This window comes from Lutra lutra, chromosome 9, assembly GCF_902655055.1.
Source record: "Lutra lutra chromosome 9, mLutLut1.2, whole genome shotgun sequence".
Classification (NCBI taxonomy): domain Eukaryota; kingdom Metazoa; phylum Chordata; class Mammalia; order Carnivora; family Mustelidae; genus Lutra; species Lutra lutra.
The window spans coordinates 24,302,996-24,322,377 of NC_062286.1; the positions used below are offsets into that span (position 1 = coordinate 24,302,996).

Sequence of the window (19,382 nt, forward strand, 5' to 3'; positions counted from 1 at the left end):
CAGAGTGTTTAGGCGATGTTGTACATCTTCTTGTAGTTTGTTCCTTGTGTATTTTGAGCAGAGACGATAACAACTAATGATGTTTAGGCAGCACTTAGCCAGCCTTGCAAAATAGCTGGTGATCATGTTTTCGTCCCTTCCTGGGTATAATGACACACTCTGGATTACAGATGCATGTGGGTCGGTGACTGCCCTACTTGTCTCCTTTATTCTGTTAATGACAATGGAACACCAAGTGACCTTGAGGAAGACCAGTGATATCATCTCTGCCTGGAGACCCATGAAGTTTGGACAGATGCAAATATGGTCTCCTAAACCATCATGCTCTCTTGGGGTGCCACGTGTGGCTCATGGAATAGTCATGGTTTAGAAATATGGCTTCTCTGGAATCCAGGATGGACTGGGCTCTTAGAAGCAGATCTGAGCATTACAGAACTTTTGAGCCAAGAACTCAGGTGCCTTTTACCGAACAACTGTGCAAACCTCAGGTTCTTTGCAACAAGTAAGCATCCCAAGCCAGTGTTCCAGTAGGGTCCGCAGATTCCTGGTGGTTTACAAAGTGCGTTCAGGTGTTAACGCAAACTTTAGAAATGGCGGTATATTTTTATGGTTACTGCTTATGACAAGTAATACTTGTTTTCCATCTATGTAGTGATACAGAGTTTCATTTTTATATGTTTTAAACAAGTAAGATAATTGAGCTGTCCTGTGTATGTGGACATGTAGGCGTTAATTACTATGGTGTCCAACTTCCGGAGACTGGCATTACTATTGTTATCATGAAGGCATTTCTTCTCTCCGACTCTTGTATCCTTTAGATGAAAGCATTCTTAAAGATCAGCTAACACTCAATCATGATTCCTGTAATTCTTTGGTCTTTTGCCCCTCAGATGTGGCAGTTGAAGCCTTAGGATCTTTTCTGGCTGTTTTCCTTGGCAGCCTGAGATCAGAGGTCCTCAGGCCAAATTACTTGTTAAGAATGCTCCGTGTATATACTACTTGATGTTTTAACAAAGTGTTAAAACCAGAGGACAGCTGCCCCTGGGGTTCACGGAAATTTTCAAAGGGATGTGACAGCAGAGAGCATTTTCGGGAAACCTAGTCCCACATCTTCAGCCTCCCTGTGTTGCTGTTCGAAAATCCTGTTTCCTGAAGCCGGGCTTCCCCAGGTTCTTTGCCTACTTTCTTGTCAAGCTTGCCCTTCCCCCCACCCCCCTTTATAAGAGAAAGACCTGCATCTTGCCCTCCTGAGTCTTTTAAGGTGACTTTCCCCAGGGTGTAGAAACCAGAAGGTCATCAGACAAAGGGGCCATTCAAAATGCTACTGCCTAGGAAGGTCCATCAAATCCCGCCGATCTATCACATGAAGGAACCAATAAAAAAGATTACCTTTGTGTGGAACAGTTACTTGCGGTATATTTATTGACCAGTTACAAAGCTGCTATGAGCCAATCCAGATTTGTTGTCGCTAACAGGCCTTACGGTCATTTGACATAAAAATATTAACTGTCCATTTGTACACATGACTGTCTATTGCTGAGAAGTATGAAAAAAGCTAATGACTAAAAACTCATATTAAAATTCCAATGAACAGTAGGATGGAGATACAGTTTCAAGCAGAGAAAAGAACAAGATTTTAGAGCTTGTTTATGAGTTTATTTTTTATCTTTTTAAAGATTTTATTTATTTATTTATTTATTTATTTGAGAGAGTGTGCATGAGTTGGGGGGTTGGGGAGGGAAGGGCAGAGGCAGGGGGAAAAGCAGACTCCCTGTGGAGCAGGGAGCCAGACATGGGGCTCCATCCCAGGACCCTGGGATCATGACCTGAAGTGATGGCAGATGCTTAAGCGACTGAGCCACCCAGGTGCCCTGTTCATGAGTTTTTTCATGGGTGATGGTTGATACCAAGTTACTTTGGAATTTATGAGACATTGGGTACATTTAAAAGAGTGATATAAAAATTCCATTTTAAAATGTTAATGTTTGTGGGCGCCTGGGTGGCTCAGTGGGTTAAAGCCTCTGCCTTCGGCTCGGGTCATGATCTCAGGGTTCCTGGGATCGAGCCCCGCATCGGGCTCTCTGCTCAGCGGGGAGCCTGCTTCCTCCTCTCTCTCTGCCTGCCTCTCTGCCTACTTGTGATCTCTGTCTGTTAAATAAATAAATAAAATCTTTAAAAAAAAGAAAAATAAAATAAAATGTTCATGTTTGTAACATATCAGGAGTTTTAGATGTCAATTTAAGAACATGTGGAAGGACACAGAGTTTTTCCAAATTCTTTCAGAGAGTAGATAAGCAGGTGGACTCAAACTGGCACTAGAGCCGCTCAGACACGGGAGTGCACGTGACCGCAGTGTGGTATTGGGTCACTTAGGTGTTCTTTGGACATAACCAGCGATGGCATTTCAGAACATCACAGCACAGGGGACGATGGGCTACAAATCTAGATAACTGGTTTCTAATCTTGGCTTTGCTCCTACAGAACTCTGTCACCTCAGGAAACTCACATCACTTCTCTTGGCCTTGATTTCCCCAACTCTACGGAAGAGAATGGATTCTATCACCTTTGTTAGAATGTTGTGTAATGAGGTGAAATCCTCCGTCCTGATCCTAGCTCCACCCACTGGAGTTAAAAAAAAATCTGCTCTTTTCTTCATGTCAGCCTTCCAGCTGTTTGAAGGCAACTTTGTGTTCCCCTCCAATCTTCACCAGTTTTAAAACATACCTTCCTTCAACCTTGACTTAATGTGGTCATCCTCTGGAGGGTGTTTTTTTCTCTAGGCCAGCAGTTCTCAAATGTTTTGATCTCAGCCCCTTTCACATTCTTAAAAATTATTTAGGACCCCCAGAGTTCTTTGTTTATGTGGGCTATGTCTTTTGATATTAAAACAGAATGTTTAAGATTTTCATGTTTTAATCCCTTTAAAATAGCAGTAAAACCATTACATATTAATATAAATAATGGTTTTTAATAAAGATAAATATGTTTTTAAAACCAAACCCAGACCAAAGTTTAGTGAAAAGAAAGGCATTGTTTCACATTTTTTTTTTTTTTGCAAATCTGTTTAATATCTGGCTTAATAGAAAATGGCTAGACTCTCATACCTGCTTCTGCATTCAATTTGTTGCCATACATGTTGGTTGAAGTAAATGAAGACAATCTGGGCCATGCAAAATCTGTTAGAAAAGTTAAGAAAAGGAAGAAATATCTTCATAGCCTTATTCAGGTAATTTTTCTTTGCTGTTTCATGAAAATTCAACAAGTGGTGGTTTCTGAAAGGCTAGCAGCAACGTGGAATCTGAAACCTTATCAGTGAGGTTTTTGTGCTCTTCCATTCAAATCCAGCAGCAGTCTGTCTGACACTTCGAATGGGTCTTTTCCCCACTTTTGGTTTTGTAATGTGATGTGTTGATCATTTGGAAAATATATGTTCGATGAGTAAGACAGAGCTTCCAAATATGGACACATTGCATCCTAAAATATCAGAAAGTCACATTTATGCATGTCTTTACCAGTCTCATCAGAAAACCTTCAAGTAATAGGGAGCAAACATGTTTACAGTGGCTGATACGATTTATGCTTGAAGGCTTGATTTTTTATCATTGGGAACAAATATTGTTAGTCATTTTCCACAAAGTGATGTGCTTGTTTTGCTCACTTTTGAGGACATGTCCCCCGAACACCCAAGTCAAAACAACCATGGTTTATCAGGCAGTCACGTTTTCAAGTAGACACAGTGTTCCATGGGGGGAAGTGGCTAGTTGAGCTGGTAACTGCATCACATGAGTGCTTTTTCTTGAGATGACCATTGTACTTTGAGATGCAGCAGAGTGCTATCTGCTGGCTTTCCATTTTATCACATACAGTACTAAAACAACATGTACTTAAGAGGCATTATTTAATAAAAATTCATTTTGACTGCTTTATCAAGGATATTAGGTCTTTTTTTTTTTCTTTTCTTTTTTTTTTTTTTAATTGTGAGTGTGAGGTGGTAAAGACTATCATGACTACAGGTGCAGTTTGCTGCTGTTGCATTCATTAATTCTTGCCAAGGTGTCAGCAGTTTCACCCCCCCAGTGTTTTGTATGCCATTAGTGCCAGTGTCAACACAGGGAGAAAGGCAAATGACATCTTCGTACTATTAAGAAAGTATTTTAACTCTGTGGACACTCCTTCCAGGAAAGGAGCTTGGGATCTGAGCTTTGAGAACCACTGCTCTAGAAAGAATAGGTCTGATCAGAGGACAACAAGGCCATTGTCTCCCTGCTAGTGTAGACAGCTTCTAGGAATACAGCCTTGTTCATTTCAGTGTTCTAGCATCAGTACTGCAGTTCTGACCAAGTAAAATCTCCAGACCTCTCTTATAGTGCCTACTACCAAGCAAGGCTTCCTGTTTGGGAAGAAAAAAAAAGTTTTTAATTTAAAGGAAGATGGGTCCATTAGCTGATGACCCCACTTTGGGACAAGGTGAGTTGGAGATGATGGATGTCTTCCAAGTGGAGATGTTTCATGGAAGGTGGGAGGGGGGAAGTGCAGCTATAGATTGGGAAATCCTCTGCCTGTGATGGACAGATGAAGCCAGGAAGCAGAGTCTGAAGAGAAGCCTAGGATGACACCTAGTCTAGGGAGGGCACAGGGAAGATGAAGGTAGATGAGCCAGGGCAGGGGCATAAGAATCAGGAGAGACCGTGAAGCCTGAAGCAGGCTGAATGGCCTGGTGGGGTGCTGCGGAGGTGGTGGTGAGTGAAAGCCAGGCAAAGGCCATGGGGCAGGGCTGTAAGGAAGTCCTCAGAGACTTGAAAGGGTTGTTTCCATGCAGGGATGTGTTTGGAAGCCACGTGGTTAGGGGTCAGGAAGGGGACTCCAGACAATGACGGGAGGTCTGTGGGACTAGGCCAAACGTTCAAGATTTTTGTCTCCAAAACCAAGAATGAGAGAATGGTTGGAAATGGTAGCTGTGCCATTTTGGGCTTTCAGAATGAGAGGAGGTATGGCTTTGGGCTATTTGGCCAGTATTAATGGAGGAGGATAGAGAAAGGGATCTGTCATCCCTAGGGGCCCAGAGGTGATTGGGAGGCATGTCTTCTTTCTAAAGGGCAATGATAATATAGTCAATAGGATGTGGGTATTTGAAATCATCTATGCCGGATAATGGCACTCTTTCTCTTTGTGCCCTGGAGAGCTTTGAGAAATGTTCTTTAACCTTCCCAAATCCCCATCAGCTCACTGGACCCGGAGTTATCAGTAGCAATTAGTGCTAACTAATTGGAATTTGGAACTCTTGACCTGCAGGATGGGTGTGTGTTTGAGAGATGTTTATGAAGGATGGTGTTTATCTAGAGGATTTCCTTTTCTTTTAAGTTTCAGGGCTGGAGGCTTAAGCATCTCTAATCCAAAGGAAGGAGATCCAACAGTTGTTACAAAGCCTTAAATCTCTCCTCAAGTCTCCTCATAGGATTAGAGACACCAGAGAAGGGTAGAAGAGGGTAGGGTGGATGTTCCAAAGCCCCAGGCCAGGGGGATTTGAGCAGAGTGAGAGTGTCAGGGATGGAAAATGAGGCGACTTGCATCCAACTGGAGATGAGACTGTTCTTCCTCCCCGAATCCAGTTAGGAGCTCCTCTGCTCTTTGCTCTGGTTCTTTCTGTTCTTACTAACCACATTGCACTTTGAAAAGTCAGTAAAATGCAAATAGTGATGATGGTGGTGATGATGGTAAAATAGCAGGAGGCAAGTACTTCGAAGAACATACATATTTCTTGCCTTCACATGTTGTTAGGGGACAAACAGCAGGGTGACTTTCGTTTGGATTCGCTGCTCCCTTGGTAGAGCAGGATGCTGGTGGAGATCTGCCCATTGTTAGAAACCAGCCACTCCTAGGAAGGAATAAACACACATAGCCAATCCATTGTTGTTCTGCAGGAAAAATAAGAAACCCAGACTTTGGGAAGCTGAGGGGCAGGAGGGGTCTGATGGCCCGGGCAGCAGACTGCTGGAGTGGGCTGGAGGGGGGGTGGCGGGGGTGTGGAGGTGCATAAGAGAAAGATTGCTAGCCGCAGGGGCTTCTACGGAAGACCAGGATCTGGACAAGACAGTGGTTTTTGTTCCGCTTGGCCTAACCCATGCCCTGGAAAAACAGAAACACCGGGAGAGAAGTGATGAAGTCAAACCCATTTCTCCAAAGGACCTGGTCTAGAATTGTTGACCCCAAGCCCAGGAGTGCTGCTTACTTGCTCCTGGTCCAAGCCATTGGGACCTCACTCTAACTCTCCTTGGGGACCCCAGTGTTACTTAATGAGAGCCATCATTAGGAATTTAAAGTTTATAGGACATGTTCACACATACCTATGTTGGATCCTCTCCAAAGCCCTATGAGATGGAAATTAACATTAATTCCAACCTGTAGATGAAGACAGGAGGGAAATGGGCCACTGCAGCTTCGAGTCTTTGGGTCCTATGCTGGGACTCAACATGCAGGAACATGTAATCAATCCTATTAAGTAGAAATCCCTTCCTTGTTTCACTCAGGAGGCCACTGAGGCTCAGAGAAGTTAAAATGACTGAATCAAGGTCACAGAGATAATAAGACACCGGGGCAAAGTAAAAGCCCTATCTTTCAGACTCCTGGTCTACCACCAGTGGGCGTGGCAAGTTTCCATCACAGGTGTGAGGTTGATTATTTCCCCTCAGGGATCAGAGAGGGGAGAGGCGCACTGCATGGTTTTGTGTGCAGAGGCAGGTCCCTCTCAGTGCCTTGGGGACTGCCTGGTTATCCACCTCAGGCCCTCTGCCCCGTCTCCCCTCTCTACCCCACCCCAGTACACCTCATCCCTCTGTTGGAGCCCGGCAAAGAGGAGTGAGCTGCCCACGCTCCAGAGGTCTCAGCTTGCAGAGCTGGTAATGAGCCCTTTGTGTGTCCAGTTTGCCACCTTTCATCTCCTGCTCCCGCTGGTGTCCGCTTTCCCTATTAGCATCTCTCAGCTCTTTGCTGAGCCCTCCACCCAGTTTGTGGCCAGCTCGAGTTGTTTGTCAGGGATGATGGCTGAGGGATATGTGCACTCAGGGGAGGGCTGCTTCAACCAGAATTGCTCACATTTTCCATCCCAGGTGCCAGACATCTCTCTTCTCTCCCCACCGCAGAAGCAATGAGGGTTAGGTCACCTGGCTTAGAGGCAGACAGTTGATAGCTAGGCCCCCAAATTTCAGGCCTTTGAAGATCTGCTATTACCTTTCAATTCCCCCTCCACGGGTGAAATGGGAGCTGACTGACCAGCAGCTCTTACACTTAAGCAAAAAGGTTTCTGACTAATTTCTCACCCCCCCCAGCTTGACTTTTTTTCTGCCATGAGACTGCCCATGGGGGCCCATCGACCCAACCTCCCGATGGTTTTTCTGGACAACCCTCTTTTTTTTTTTTTTTTTTAAGATTTTATTTATTTATTTGACAGAGAGATCACAAGTAGGCAGAGAGACAGGCAGAGAGAGAGGGGGAAGCAGGCTCCCTGCTGAGCAGAGAGCCCGATGCGGGGCTCGATCCCAGGACCCTGAGATCATGACCTGAGCCGAAGGCAGAGGCTTAACCCACTGAGCCACCCAGGTGCCCCTGGACAACCCTCTTTTCATGATCCTCATATTTAACTGTTTGTGTTTGCACTGCTCAATGCAGCGGCCACTAGCCATACGCAACTATTTACACTTAAATTTATTTTGTATTTATGTGTATCAGATAAATTTATATTAATAAAAGTTAGAGAAAAAAATGAACAGTTTACTTTGTTGTTTTGAGCCCTCAGTAGCCATCTGTGGCCACTGGCTACTGCTTGTGCAGCTAGAGAACATTTCCACTGTCATAGTGGACAGCTCTAATCCACACAGCCAGAAGTGCCAGTATATTGGCAGCCACAGTTCCATCTCACGGACCATCTCTCTCTCATGGAAGGTCCTAAAGCTCCCTTGACCTTTCAAGTGAATCCATGTGAGTTCCCAAAATGTCAGGGCCTATTGGGGTTAGAGGCCCCCTGGCCAAGGATGCCTCCGAAGACATGTCCTCTGTAAGATTCACGAGCGCCATGTTTGCGTGCCTGCTGTCCCACGCAGTGGGTCACCCAGGACCCAGCCAGAACGGTGTGTGGGATCTTCGAGACTTCACTCCATTTGTAAAGGAAGGAACTGGGCGTCCATGAGTTTCATCCAAGCCCTCAGCTCTGGCAGCCGCATGGGACAGCTGGGTGGCTGGATGTGGAATCCAGTGTTGGCAGAAGGAGGGCAGGGTAGGCCTGAGAAAACCACAGCTGGGGATGGATGCTTCTAGACCTGCCCTGCCCTCGGTGGGGGTTAGGGTGGAAAATGCTTCTCAGAGCCTCTCCACTTCCTTTCTGGACCTCTTGGAGGGGAGTCTTGGCTGCAGAGGGAAGAGAAAAGGATTCTTTTTTTTTTTTTTTTCCTCCTCCTCCTTTTTTTTTTTTGCTTGCCCTTCCCCACTGCAGAGAGAAGGGGCACATTGGAGTAAGAGGTTTAACCAGAAGCAGTTTCTCTTTGGACCAGGGGCAGTTCGTTACTCCCTGCCAGCTCCTGCAGGCAGAAAGCACGTCAGGCTGGCCTGCCGCCCCAGCCCTACCTGTCATGTGCTTGGCAAGTCCGACTTGAGTCCTTTTTTCCACTGCCTCCCTACCCCGTCACACTGCAGTTGCAACCTCTCATTTTTCTGCTGCCTAGATGATTAAAAAGCATGACTTAGTGGAAAAATCTCAACCTCCTTAGGGTCAGCCTCTTAAGCAGCTGTTGGAGATAAGATTGTGCCGGCAGAATACTCAGCCACACTCTGCAAGGCTTTCTGTCTGCACGGGAGGAAATGAGAAGCTGATCGGTTCCGGGTGCGTGTTGTTTGTCTTGGGAGAGAGCTCCAGTTTTCAGAGGTATCAATTGGTATTATTGGATACAAAATTAAAATCCTTGATGGAAAGGTGAGAATATTATAGTGCTTTTTTTAAAATTCAGGGAGCAGACTTTGTCAAGGAAAAAAGAGTTTTTTGTTTTGTCGTCGTTTTTTTTTTTTTTTTTAACGGCACCTGCTTTGAGCAATTCAGGGAGCAAAGTTCTCTGGCAACTGAGCAGTATCAGAAATTCAATGCTCAGCCTTCCCCCCAAGGATTTAAGAGACTTAATTGTGCAGCTCCTGGTAGGGAAGGCATTGTTTGGAGTTATTTTAATTACCATGTGAGAATTGCTACCTCTTGCTTACCGAATGCGTACTTACTGTCATCTTGTTGATACAGCTCCAAAGAGGACATTCCGATTTTAATTCAGCATATGTCCTCAAAGCATTTTCTCATCTTTGTGTCTGCCAAGAATTTGTACCCATCTGGTGAGACGCGAAGGTCGCTTTGCTTTTCAAAAGGAGAAACTGAGTCACGGGCGGTTGAGAGGACTTGACTGGGGTTATGGAAGTGATGTCAAGGACACAGTGAGGACCTGGAGTCTGTGGCTCTACGCAGTGTGTTATCCAGTGAGCACCTCATCTGAAGTCCTGCAGGTCTGAGGGCAGGTCCCCATTCAGCCACTTCCTAGCTGTGTGGCCTTGAATAAGTTGCTTGCTTTCTCTGTGCTTCAGTTTTCCCTTCTGTAGAATAGGCTCACACTACAAAATACTTAATAGGATTATTGTGAAGGTTGAGCTTCTGCCCAACAAATGTGCCTGGCTTCTCTTCCGTCAGCACCATCATCTTTTTAACATCCTAACCCCCTAATTTTAGTTAAAGACCTATTCCCAGCCTGAAACAAAATTACACGCTCTCCACTCCCACCATGCTTCTCATCTTCCTACACCTGGCCTCCCTGTGTCTTGTCCCTTTCGCTCTTCGTTGGCTCGGGCGATCATAATTAGAATCCGGTTGCTGGGACGTCACAGGTGGGTCAGAGGGTAGAGGCAGGTAGGTCAGAGGGTAGAGGCAGGGGGCCAAGGTCTGCGCTGAGCCAGTTGTCCAACTCCTTTTGACATTTCATAACTCTGTCGCAGGCCCGGAAGATTTAGAACAACTCTCTAGACCAGGAATCTTATCTTCTAGACCAGGAAGCTCATCTTTAAAAGGCTGCGCTGCCCAGAGGTCATCCTGGCACCTGAGCTGGACGGCAGTTGACACCAAGTCTTGCCCACCCTCCCTGGTCAGTTTTCAATCTGTAAAATGGGCATCCATTCACTTTTTAAAAGGCCGAAGCCCTGAAAACAGCAGATCTAGGTTTGAATCCTGACCCTTCCATGTGTCTCAGAGCCCAGGATCTCACGGCTCCTCAGGCGTGGTCAGGCCTTTGTGAGGTGAGGTCTGAAAGAGCTTTGCAAACTGTAGTGTGCTTTCCCCTGGCTGGGTTTCCCCTTCCTCACTCCCAAAGCTCGTGCGTGGAGGGCACCTGTGTTTCACCCCCATGGAGGGGCTCCAGGTCCAGTGAGGAGCAGTGAGGACAGGCCAAATAGACAACTTGACCCTCTCCCTGCTCAGCGCATCAGATATGTGTGCCCAGCATAGATCCGGGGCAGAACCACGAGGTCGGCTGCATCAGGAAGAGAAAGGCTGGAGTGGGGGTCTACTTTTGCCCCAACTCGTCTAGCCCCTCCTCTGGTTCATTTTCCTCCCGGCTGCCATTCCCATACTTTTTATGAGCCTGTTAAGTCTTTAATGATGCTGGGTTGTGCAGCTGGCTTAAGGCTTAATCCCAGCAATAGGGCTTTATTGGATAAATGGTTAATAATCACTTGTCTACAGGGATTGGGGAGGTTTGTTGAGGCCCGTGACTCCCGAAAGCCCCATGTGGCCTGTGATGTGGCCTGTGATGTGGTCTGTGGCTGAGCCAGCACTGCTGGGGGCTGGGGTGCAGGGAGATCGGGCACCACAGGAGCTGGGAAGGCCTGAGTTTATAGGAGACATTTCTTCTCTCTCCTGAGAATACAGGATGCTTGCCCATTGCTGGGGGCCTGTCTTGATCGGTGCCTGGTTCAGGCAATGCCCAGGCTCACTTGCAAATGTTGTCTCCCCCCACTCCCGATTTTGCTTTCCTTTCTCTTGTTGTTAACAGGCTCTGTGACCTTGAGCAAACCTCCTGTTCCCTCTGGCCATTGGTTTCCTCATCTACCAAATGGAGACATTGGAAGAGATGGCCTTAAAGGCGCCACGTGGCTCTCAATGTCTGTGTCCTGTGAGCCTCAGTGTCCCAGACAGAGGCTCCTCTCCCCCGCTCTTGGGTCTGTCACCGAGGGCTGTGGATGGCAAGGGACCAGCAGCCCATCGGATTAAGTATTTAAGCTGCTGGGCCAAGAATTGGGTCAGCTGTAGCCACAGGGCAGTGTGTATGAAGGGAATCCGCAGATCCCCTCATGGCCCTTGATTTTATGGGCTGGTGTGGGGTTTCTCCCAGCGCTGGGCAGTACACACAGTAGGCATTAAAAAAAACAGCCTCACTGACGGGACTCTGAAAAGACTTCCAGGGGTAGAACTGCCAAGGAGCCAAGAGCTGTTCACAGCTGAAAAATTCTGTTCATGGCTTCCCTGTGACTGCGGCCATGCGAGCACATGTCCCTGATTAACCCTGATTTGGCCTTGACTTAAGAGTCGCAGCGAGATCAGGACCCATCTATGTGAGGGGCGGGGTGTTAGCAGGTCATGCGCATGGGGCTCCAACGGACCCCGGTTTGAATCCCATTCCTCTACCACTCATTTCTAGACTGTATGGTTTGGGCCACCTCCTTCTTCAAACCTGAGTCTTTAAGAGAGTATTAGCAACAGGTGTTTTCAGCATGACTGTACTGGTTCAAAACGATGTATGTAGAGCACCTGGAAACTGGCTCCTCCTAGGCACTGATGGTCACCCTGAGGGGTGGGGGGGCATAGTGCTAAGGTACTTGCGGCCATGCTTTTGGCTGCCAGGGTCACGTGCTGGCTGCAGGCAGGTGCGGCGTACTATGGATGACATGATTTTAAGTTCTTTTATCTGCAAGTAAAAGACAAGAAAAGCTACGAACAGAGCCACCCCACAGATTTGGGGGCACTGCCCTGGAAACTTGCAGCTTCAGGATTAAAGTCTGCTGGGGGCCGGTTTCCTGGGCCCCAGAATGTGTGTGTTCTCTGGCTCCCGCTCAGTCCTCCCCGTGTGTGTGCAGCAGAGGAATGGGATTTCTCTTTTCGGGGACTGTAGGTGATGGGGCCTCGCTCTGCTTTTCTTTTAGATCTTCCCCGACCCGTCGGACTTTGACCGCTGCTGCAAGCTCAAGGACCGCCTGCCCTCCATCGTGGTGGAGCCCACGGAGGGCGAAGTGGAGAGCGGGGAGCTCCGGTGGCCCCCCGAGGAGTTCTTGGTCCAGGAGGATGAGCCGGACAACTGTGAAGAGACAGAAAAAGACAACAAGGAGCAATAGAGTCCCTGTCGACTCCCTCGGGGGCCACACCAGACGGCATCTGTCCCTGAACTGTGTTCTTTCCCATGGTGATGGAAGAAGGGAGTGAGCCACAGTCGTTCTGAAAATGTCAAATGATGGCTTCCGTTTTGCACCTGCAAATCACCGAGTTGGTTTTCTTTTCTTTTCTTTTCTTTTTTTGAAACGTGCTGGGCAGTGGAGCCCTCTGCGACCATTTGCAAGGCCTTCTGAGAAAGGAAGCTGCTTAGAGCAGGGGTGGGGGGTGTGGGGAGGGAGGTGGTGCGTCTTCGAGATGGGTATCTGAACCGGCGCAGGCTAGAGGCAGCGGCGGGATTCCAGGGGGCCCTGGGGGACTGGGGAGGGGGGTAGGGAGTTGTGCATCGTCAGTTAGAAACATTCAGGTTAAGAGAACCAATGGGAGACAGGAGACGGAAGATAAAATACCCGTTTGAAAGGAAGCCTTGAGCAGAGGAGGGCCGCTGGGAAGTTGCCTGCCGGTGGCTGCTGGGGCATCCGAAAACAACGCGTTCCTCACTCTCTCCAGCTCTGCCCACCACCAGCCTTTGCTTTTATGTCAGCTATGTTGGTCTGTTCACAGGAGGCTGGGAAAGAAAAGCGGCAGAAACCGGCGTCTGCAAAGCCGGCTGGAGGCAAGCGTGGGAAAGGAGGATTCCCTGCTCCTCCTCCAGCCTCTGCTCGGGCTGTGGCTGGTTCTGGAGGTTTCTTAAGAGGCAGCACTCTTGAGCTTCTCTCTCCTGATTTATCCTTTTGCCCTCCCCCAGCCCTTTAGGAGGAACGGGAGCACTTCCCACTCTGGTGGGGACACCGAGGTGGAACGCTGGACACGAAGACCCCTCCCCCCTGCTCCCCCAGGCTTTCTCTGTTCTGAGCAGAGGCACAGAGCCCTGGCTCTACCAAGCCGGCCCTCCTTCTCCTTAGTACCATCTCTGCAGCCCCTGGGCCGAGCAGTCAGGCGGAGGTGACTCCCAGCCTGACCCGCGGTGGTACCTACTCCCGCATGGGCTCCCGGTCCATTTTTCTGGTGGGAGCTGAGTGGAGAGAAGAGGAGACTCTTTCTGTTTCTTGTTGGGAAAGTGAGCTTTAAGGGAGGTCCTAGATCTGGGATTATCTGATGGGGGTAACAGGGCTCTCATGCAGCAGCCTGGGGACTAAGTGTGAAACTGAAGGGGTCATGAGATCCCCCTGGTTTCTCCTTGTGCTCTGGACGTAGGTAGATGGATGGCATGGTGAGGGAGCACTGAGTATTGGTCCTCATCCCTCTCTGCCCCTCACTTGTCCCCTACAAGGGCACAGTTGCACGAGAAAGCTAGCCTCGGACTTAGAGCTTCTTATAGTTAAGAACCATCTGGAGCAGTCGGTTGCAGGACACACTCTTGGAACCTTCTCTAGCTTTCAGCACAAGTGTGCAGCTGAGAGCTGAGCTCCAGAGCCTCCCGGAGGCTGAACTGGGCCCACGAAGGCACGCTGGTAGCCCTCCCGTGGGTCTGGGTTGACCCCAGTTTGGGACTTGTGTATAGAGCTGTATTTAATACCTCAAGGTTAGTGTGGTTCGGGGGATCTGGGGCAGGATGAGGGTGTGTGGTTGACATCGCGGCAGGATTTGGTTCTGGGAAGCTGACGCTTGCCCCTCCGCCCCGCCCCCCTCCACCCATGTTGTCTGCTTGTGTTACACACACCGATGGCAATAACTTCTTCCAGCTCCTTGGGGCTGGGAGAGGCCTGCAGCCTGCCCCGCCAGGGCGTCTCTCCCGTGCTCCCGCTGGTCCTGTTCTGGCTGCACAGACTCCTCCCTCCTTCCTCATGCCCTCGCAGCAGCATTGCTTCTCCTGCACCTCCCTCCCTTCATGGATGGACTCTTGCCTTTTAAAATCCTGTGTTTCTGTGTCCCTCTCATGTGTCCTGGTCTTGCCGTGTGATGGGAACGTGCTTGTAAACTGCATAACAAATCTATTTCGTGTATATGTGTGTTTATGGGGGTGACTTGTTATTTCGTCGGTCGCTAGACACCTTTGTATGACCCTTTGGAGTCCGAGCAGGCCGAGGGCTGGCAGCTCGAGTTGGGACCTGCAGCAGCGAGCCTGTGGGAGGGACCCAGCCACTCCTGGACAAGTGGCTGAGCTCCTATCTGGCCTCTTTTTTTTTTTTAAGTAACTTGTGTGTATTTCTAACTGATCATATAAAAAAAAGTTAGTATTTCAGTAAAAATGCCTGTTGTAAGATGAACCTCCTGTAACTTCTATCTGTTCTTTTTTGAGGCTCAGGGAGAAACTAGCATTTTTTTTTTCCAAACTACTTTTTGTCACTGTGACAGTTGTAAATAAAGTTTGAAAATGCTTTCCACTCTGGTCTAGTTCCCTTCTTTCTTCCACCTCTGCTGGAACTGGCAGAGCACAGCCCTGAGATGCCATGTTCATGGGAGGCTGAGTCAGGAGGAGATCCAAGTGAGGTTCTGGATGTATCTTGCCTGTTGGCCCTTCCGGGGTGAGTCCATCCATGGGTTTTAGTCAGTTGGCTGAACAAAAGCAGCCTTCCCTTCTGTGCCAGCAGTTTTCAACCCTAGATGTACATCAGAATCACCAGGAAAGCTTTTTAAAAAGTACAGCTATCTGGATTCTACCCCCAGAGACTTGGATTTCAATGGGCTAGGATGTGGGCTGAGCACTAATTATTATTATTATTATTATTATTTTTTTTTTTTTTAGAATCATGGGGAGCTTTCAACACCCAGCTACAGTTTGAAGTCACCTTTCTTAGGGAAGACAAACACCCGTGATATCTTAAAAGGTCATTCACAAAGACTCTGGGGGAGGAGTGGATGGGCTTGTATACAGCTAACAAGAGTTCTCGTAGCCATTCAGAACATTTACTGAGTGCCTATGATTTGTCAGACATCGTTCACAGATTGAGATAAACACCATTAACCGTGGTCCCAGCCCTCACTGCGTTGCTTTAGTGTAAATTAAATGACAAGGGTGGTAAGGGCCACACAGGAAAAATAGAATGCCCTGAGAGTATCTGTTGGAAGGGCCAAGATGGACCTCCAAAGAAGTGGGTGAGGTGCACAGAGAGAGTGCTAATAGCAGAGAGAAGGCTGGGGATGAGCTTAACTAGTGGGGGTGGGGAAGGAGTGCCAGGAGGGCTGCTAATGCCTTGGTGAAGAGTTTGGATTTTATTCTATGTGCAGGGCATAGAATGGTATCATTTACATTTTTTTTATGCCGTCTCTGTGGAGATGGGATTGGAGGGGACAAGATGGAAGGCCCAGAGTTCAAGAAGGAGGCTTCATGGAAGTGGGAGTAAAAGAGATGGTGCTTTGTGGAAAGGGTTTTCTGACATTTTCCAACCTAAGGCTGGATATTCTTGCCTTTACTTAGCCCATATCTGGGTTCATAACTAGTGAGTATAGATAATCAAGTGATCTGTGCTGAGGATGTCTCCCAGGATTAATAGAATATTAATAGAATTAATAGAATATGAGTCCATTTTAACATTAGCCTAAATAAAACGATCAGATTTACAGATCTGCTGCCCTGAGAATAACTTGCAGCCTGTGTCATTCTCATCCTGGATTGTCCCTCTATTTCCTTCCAACAGCCTGAGGATGGAGTTTATTAGAACACAGTCTTCTTAGAGATAGCCCCTCATAAAATGGTCTTTATTCACAGATAACATCATCTATATAGGAAAATAAATCCACCAAAAAAAAACCCCACCAAAAATCCACCAAAAAACCCTCCCCAAAACAAAAAAACAAAAAAACCTACCAGAACTGACAAAATGAGTTCAGCATGGTTGCAGGATCTAAGATCAATATACAAAACTCAGCTATATTCTATATACTAGCAATGGACAATTAGAAATTGAAATTTAAAATACCACTTACATGAGCATAAAAAATATGAGGTATAGGGATAAATCTGACAAAAGATGTGCAAAATCTGTTCAATGAAAACTACAAAACACTGTTGAGAAAAATTAAACTTACAAACAGGTATACCATGTTCATGGATCTGAAGATTAGCTGTTGTTAAGATGGCAGTTGTCTCCAAATTGATCTATAAATTCAACAGTCAAAATCCAGCTAGCTTTTTCTTTTTTGCAGAAATTAAGAATCTGATTCCGAAATTCATATGGAAACACAAAAGACTTAGAATTGCCAAAACAACAACTTTGAAAAAGAACAAAGTTAGAGGACCCAAATCTCATCATGAAACCTATTATGAAGCTACAGTAATCAAAACAGTTTGGTATTTGCATCAAGACAGACAAATTGATCTGTGAAACAGACCAGACAGTCCAGAAATAGACACAAATATAGTCCATTGATTTTGACAAAAAGTGCCAAGGCAACTCAATGGAGAAAGAACTCTTTTCTACATGTGGTGCTAAAACAGTTGTGTGTCATATGCAAATATCTCCTGGGGATAGAAACAAAGTCTTCACTTCTGTTTCCCATTGTCTCCATGTGAGTTTCTAAATAGAATAATTACTCATTTAGAGAAAAAAAAATTTCCTCCTCTATGGCCAATTGCTTCAATACTGTCCCTGCTTTATCCCAGTTCACCTCCTCTCTCTGTAAAAGAAGAGTAACCTTGCTGTGTTATTCAGGCTGACTTGCATTCAAGGCCTACTCAGTCCCTCCACATGTAATTTGGACCAATTTCTTAATGTCTGGCAACCACAGCATTCTTTTCCTAGTATTAGGAAATTTTGAGCACTCAGTAGGTGCTCCATAAGTCAAGATTTTTTTCTCTCTTCCCTTTAAAGATCTGGCAGTTAAGAAACTACTCCATGCCTTCTGTCCCCTGCTATTTGCTTAGGATCATTTGTACACACACAGTCAAGGGAAACCTCAAGGTGAAGACCCCTCCTTTCCTGCAAATGCAACTCCATGTTCATCACCACGAGAGAGAGAAAGCAGGAAAAAGAAGAGAATGTTAATGTCTTAGCTTCTTTCCACCAAAATACTGGAGAGGGAAGAGGGAGACAGCGCCCACCAAGATGGGCCTATTTCCCTACTCCTTTTTAAAGAGGTGATTCTTGGTCAGAGACCTATTTGAAGTGATGGTTGAGTTTTGTGTATACTGGGGAGAGATTCCATGTGGGGGTGATAGTGCATGCAAAGGTCCTGTGGTAGAAATTGACTTGATTTTTTGAGGGATGTCTGTGAAACTAGCATGGCTGGAGTAGAGGGAAAGAGAAGTAGCTGAGATCAGATACCACAGAGCAGAATGGAGAATCACTGTTGCCCATTGTGAGAAGCCCACTGGGGAAGGAAGCAGACTTATAGGACATCCCAGCTCCTGGAAATCCACCGGTCAGCCCATCCAAAGTTGTCTGATCAGTGGCAAATTACAGTCATTATTAATTGACCTGAGGCACTGTCACATTCTGTAGGGGTTTCTAGATCATCAAGTGAGGATTAAGCTAAGTAGAATTATATTTGTACATCTATCCTTCAGTTACTAAAATGTGATTATGGCTTCAGAGAATGGGCTTGGAGATTGGATTCCTGATTTTGTAGCTCAGCCCTGCCTCTTACTAGCTGTGTGACCTTGGGCAATTTGGTTTTCTTCTCTGGGCCTCACTTTCCTCCTCTATGAAATCAATTCCTACTTCACAGAGCTGTGGTGAGATTTAAACACATCTTTATAAGTAACATGCTTAGAACTATACCAGGTACATAGGAAGCACTCAAAATGTTAACCATGTGGTAGGCAGAATAAAGATGCCCACATCCTAATCTCAGGAACCTCGAATGTGCTGTGTTTCATGGTAAAAGTGGCAATTAAGGTTGCAGGTGGAATTAAGGCTGCTAATCAGCTGACTGGATTGGGAGACCCTGGATTACCCAGTTGAGCCCAATTGAATTGCAATGGTCCTTATCACAAAACGGGGAAGCAGAAGCGTGAGTGCCCCAGTCAGAGGTTCCTCCGTGAAATGCTGCTGGCTTTGAGGATGGAGGAAGGTCAATTAACCACAAAATGTGGGTGCCCCTGGAAAATGGGAAAGACCAGGAAAAGATTCTCCCTGAAGCTTCCAGAAAGCACACAGCCCTGCCAGCACCTTGATTTTAGTTGAGCAACACCCATTCCCGACTTCTGACTTCTAACTCGAGAAGATATTAAGTTTGTGGTAAGTCATAAAATTAGTAGTAATTTGTGACAGCCACCATGGGAAATGAATACAGCCAATATTATTATAAATACGGCGAAGATGAGGATACAGACTCCTGTGTGGCCTCAGAGAGCAGGGTGGCCACGAACGGGAGAAGGTTCCAGTCAGACTCTACTCTGAGAGGTCACCAGGTGGAGGAATCCGTCAGACGGGGAGGGGGGCAACCATTGCACTGGACTGGATAAATTTGAAGCTGTAAAGCCCTTATTCTAGAATTTTGAAAATTAGTGATTAGTGTAGGATATATTTGTTGGTAGAGTCTAGAAATCAGAATATTTATCAAAATACTCCCTTCTCTCTTCTGTCTGCATAGACAGTCTTGCTTTGAAATGCAATCCTTTTGCAATACTTTCTTTGCTATTTCCAATTAGAAAAACACGAATTCCCTCTTCCGTTTACACCGCTCATAGCTGGGCTATAGGCTGCCTTTCTTCTAATTCTCAACAGTTTTGCAAAGTGTTTTTTGTTTTTTGTATTTGTTCCCCCCCCCCACCCCCATACAAACTCCATTTAGCAGTGATGGAAATAACACAAGATAGTGGAGTTTGGGACCTCATTTCAAATCCCATCACAGAGGCAAATAATTATTTGCATTTTTGTTTCCTTCCAGTCATTGTCCCTCTTACCAGACTGTCTTCAGTGAATAGAATTTTTCCCATGAAGTGGGCATTTTTTAATGTTATTTACAGATGAGGAAGCTGAGGTCAGAAGGCTTCAAGATATACTGACTGCGGAACCAGAAAGAGCAGGGCGGGAAGCACCATTGCACCAGTAAGTGTGTT

The 19,382-nt window shown here is 46.6% G+C and overlaps 1 protein-coding gene across 3 annotated transcripts in view; it reads left to right on the top strand.

Annotated features, from left to right (window-relative positions):
* Positions 1-12,917, top strand: part of LBH (LBH regulator of WNT signaling pathway) — a 29,602-nt gene extending 16,685 nt beyond the window's left edge. For all 3 annotated transcript variants that reach the window (XM_047746275.1, XM_047746277.1, XM_047746276.1), the window contains one exon: positions 12,214-12,917. In XM_047746275.1, coding sequence (XP_047602231.1) covers positions 12,214-12,402 — 189 coding nt within the window. In that variant the 3' untranslated portion in view covers positions 12,403-12,917. The remainder of the gene's footprint in view (positions 1-12,213) is intronic.
* The last annotated feature ends 6,465 nt before the right edge of the window (positions 12,918-19,382 follow it).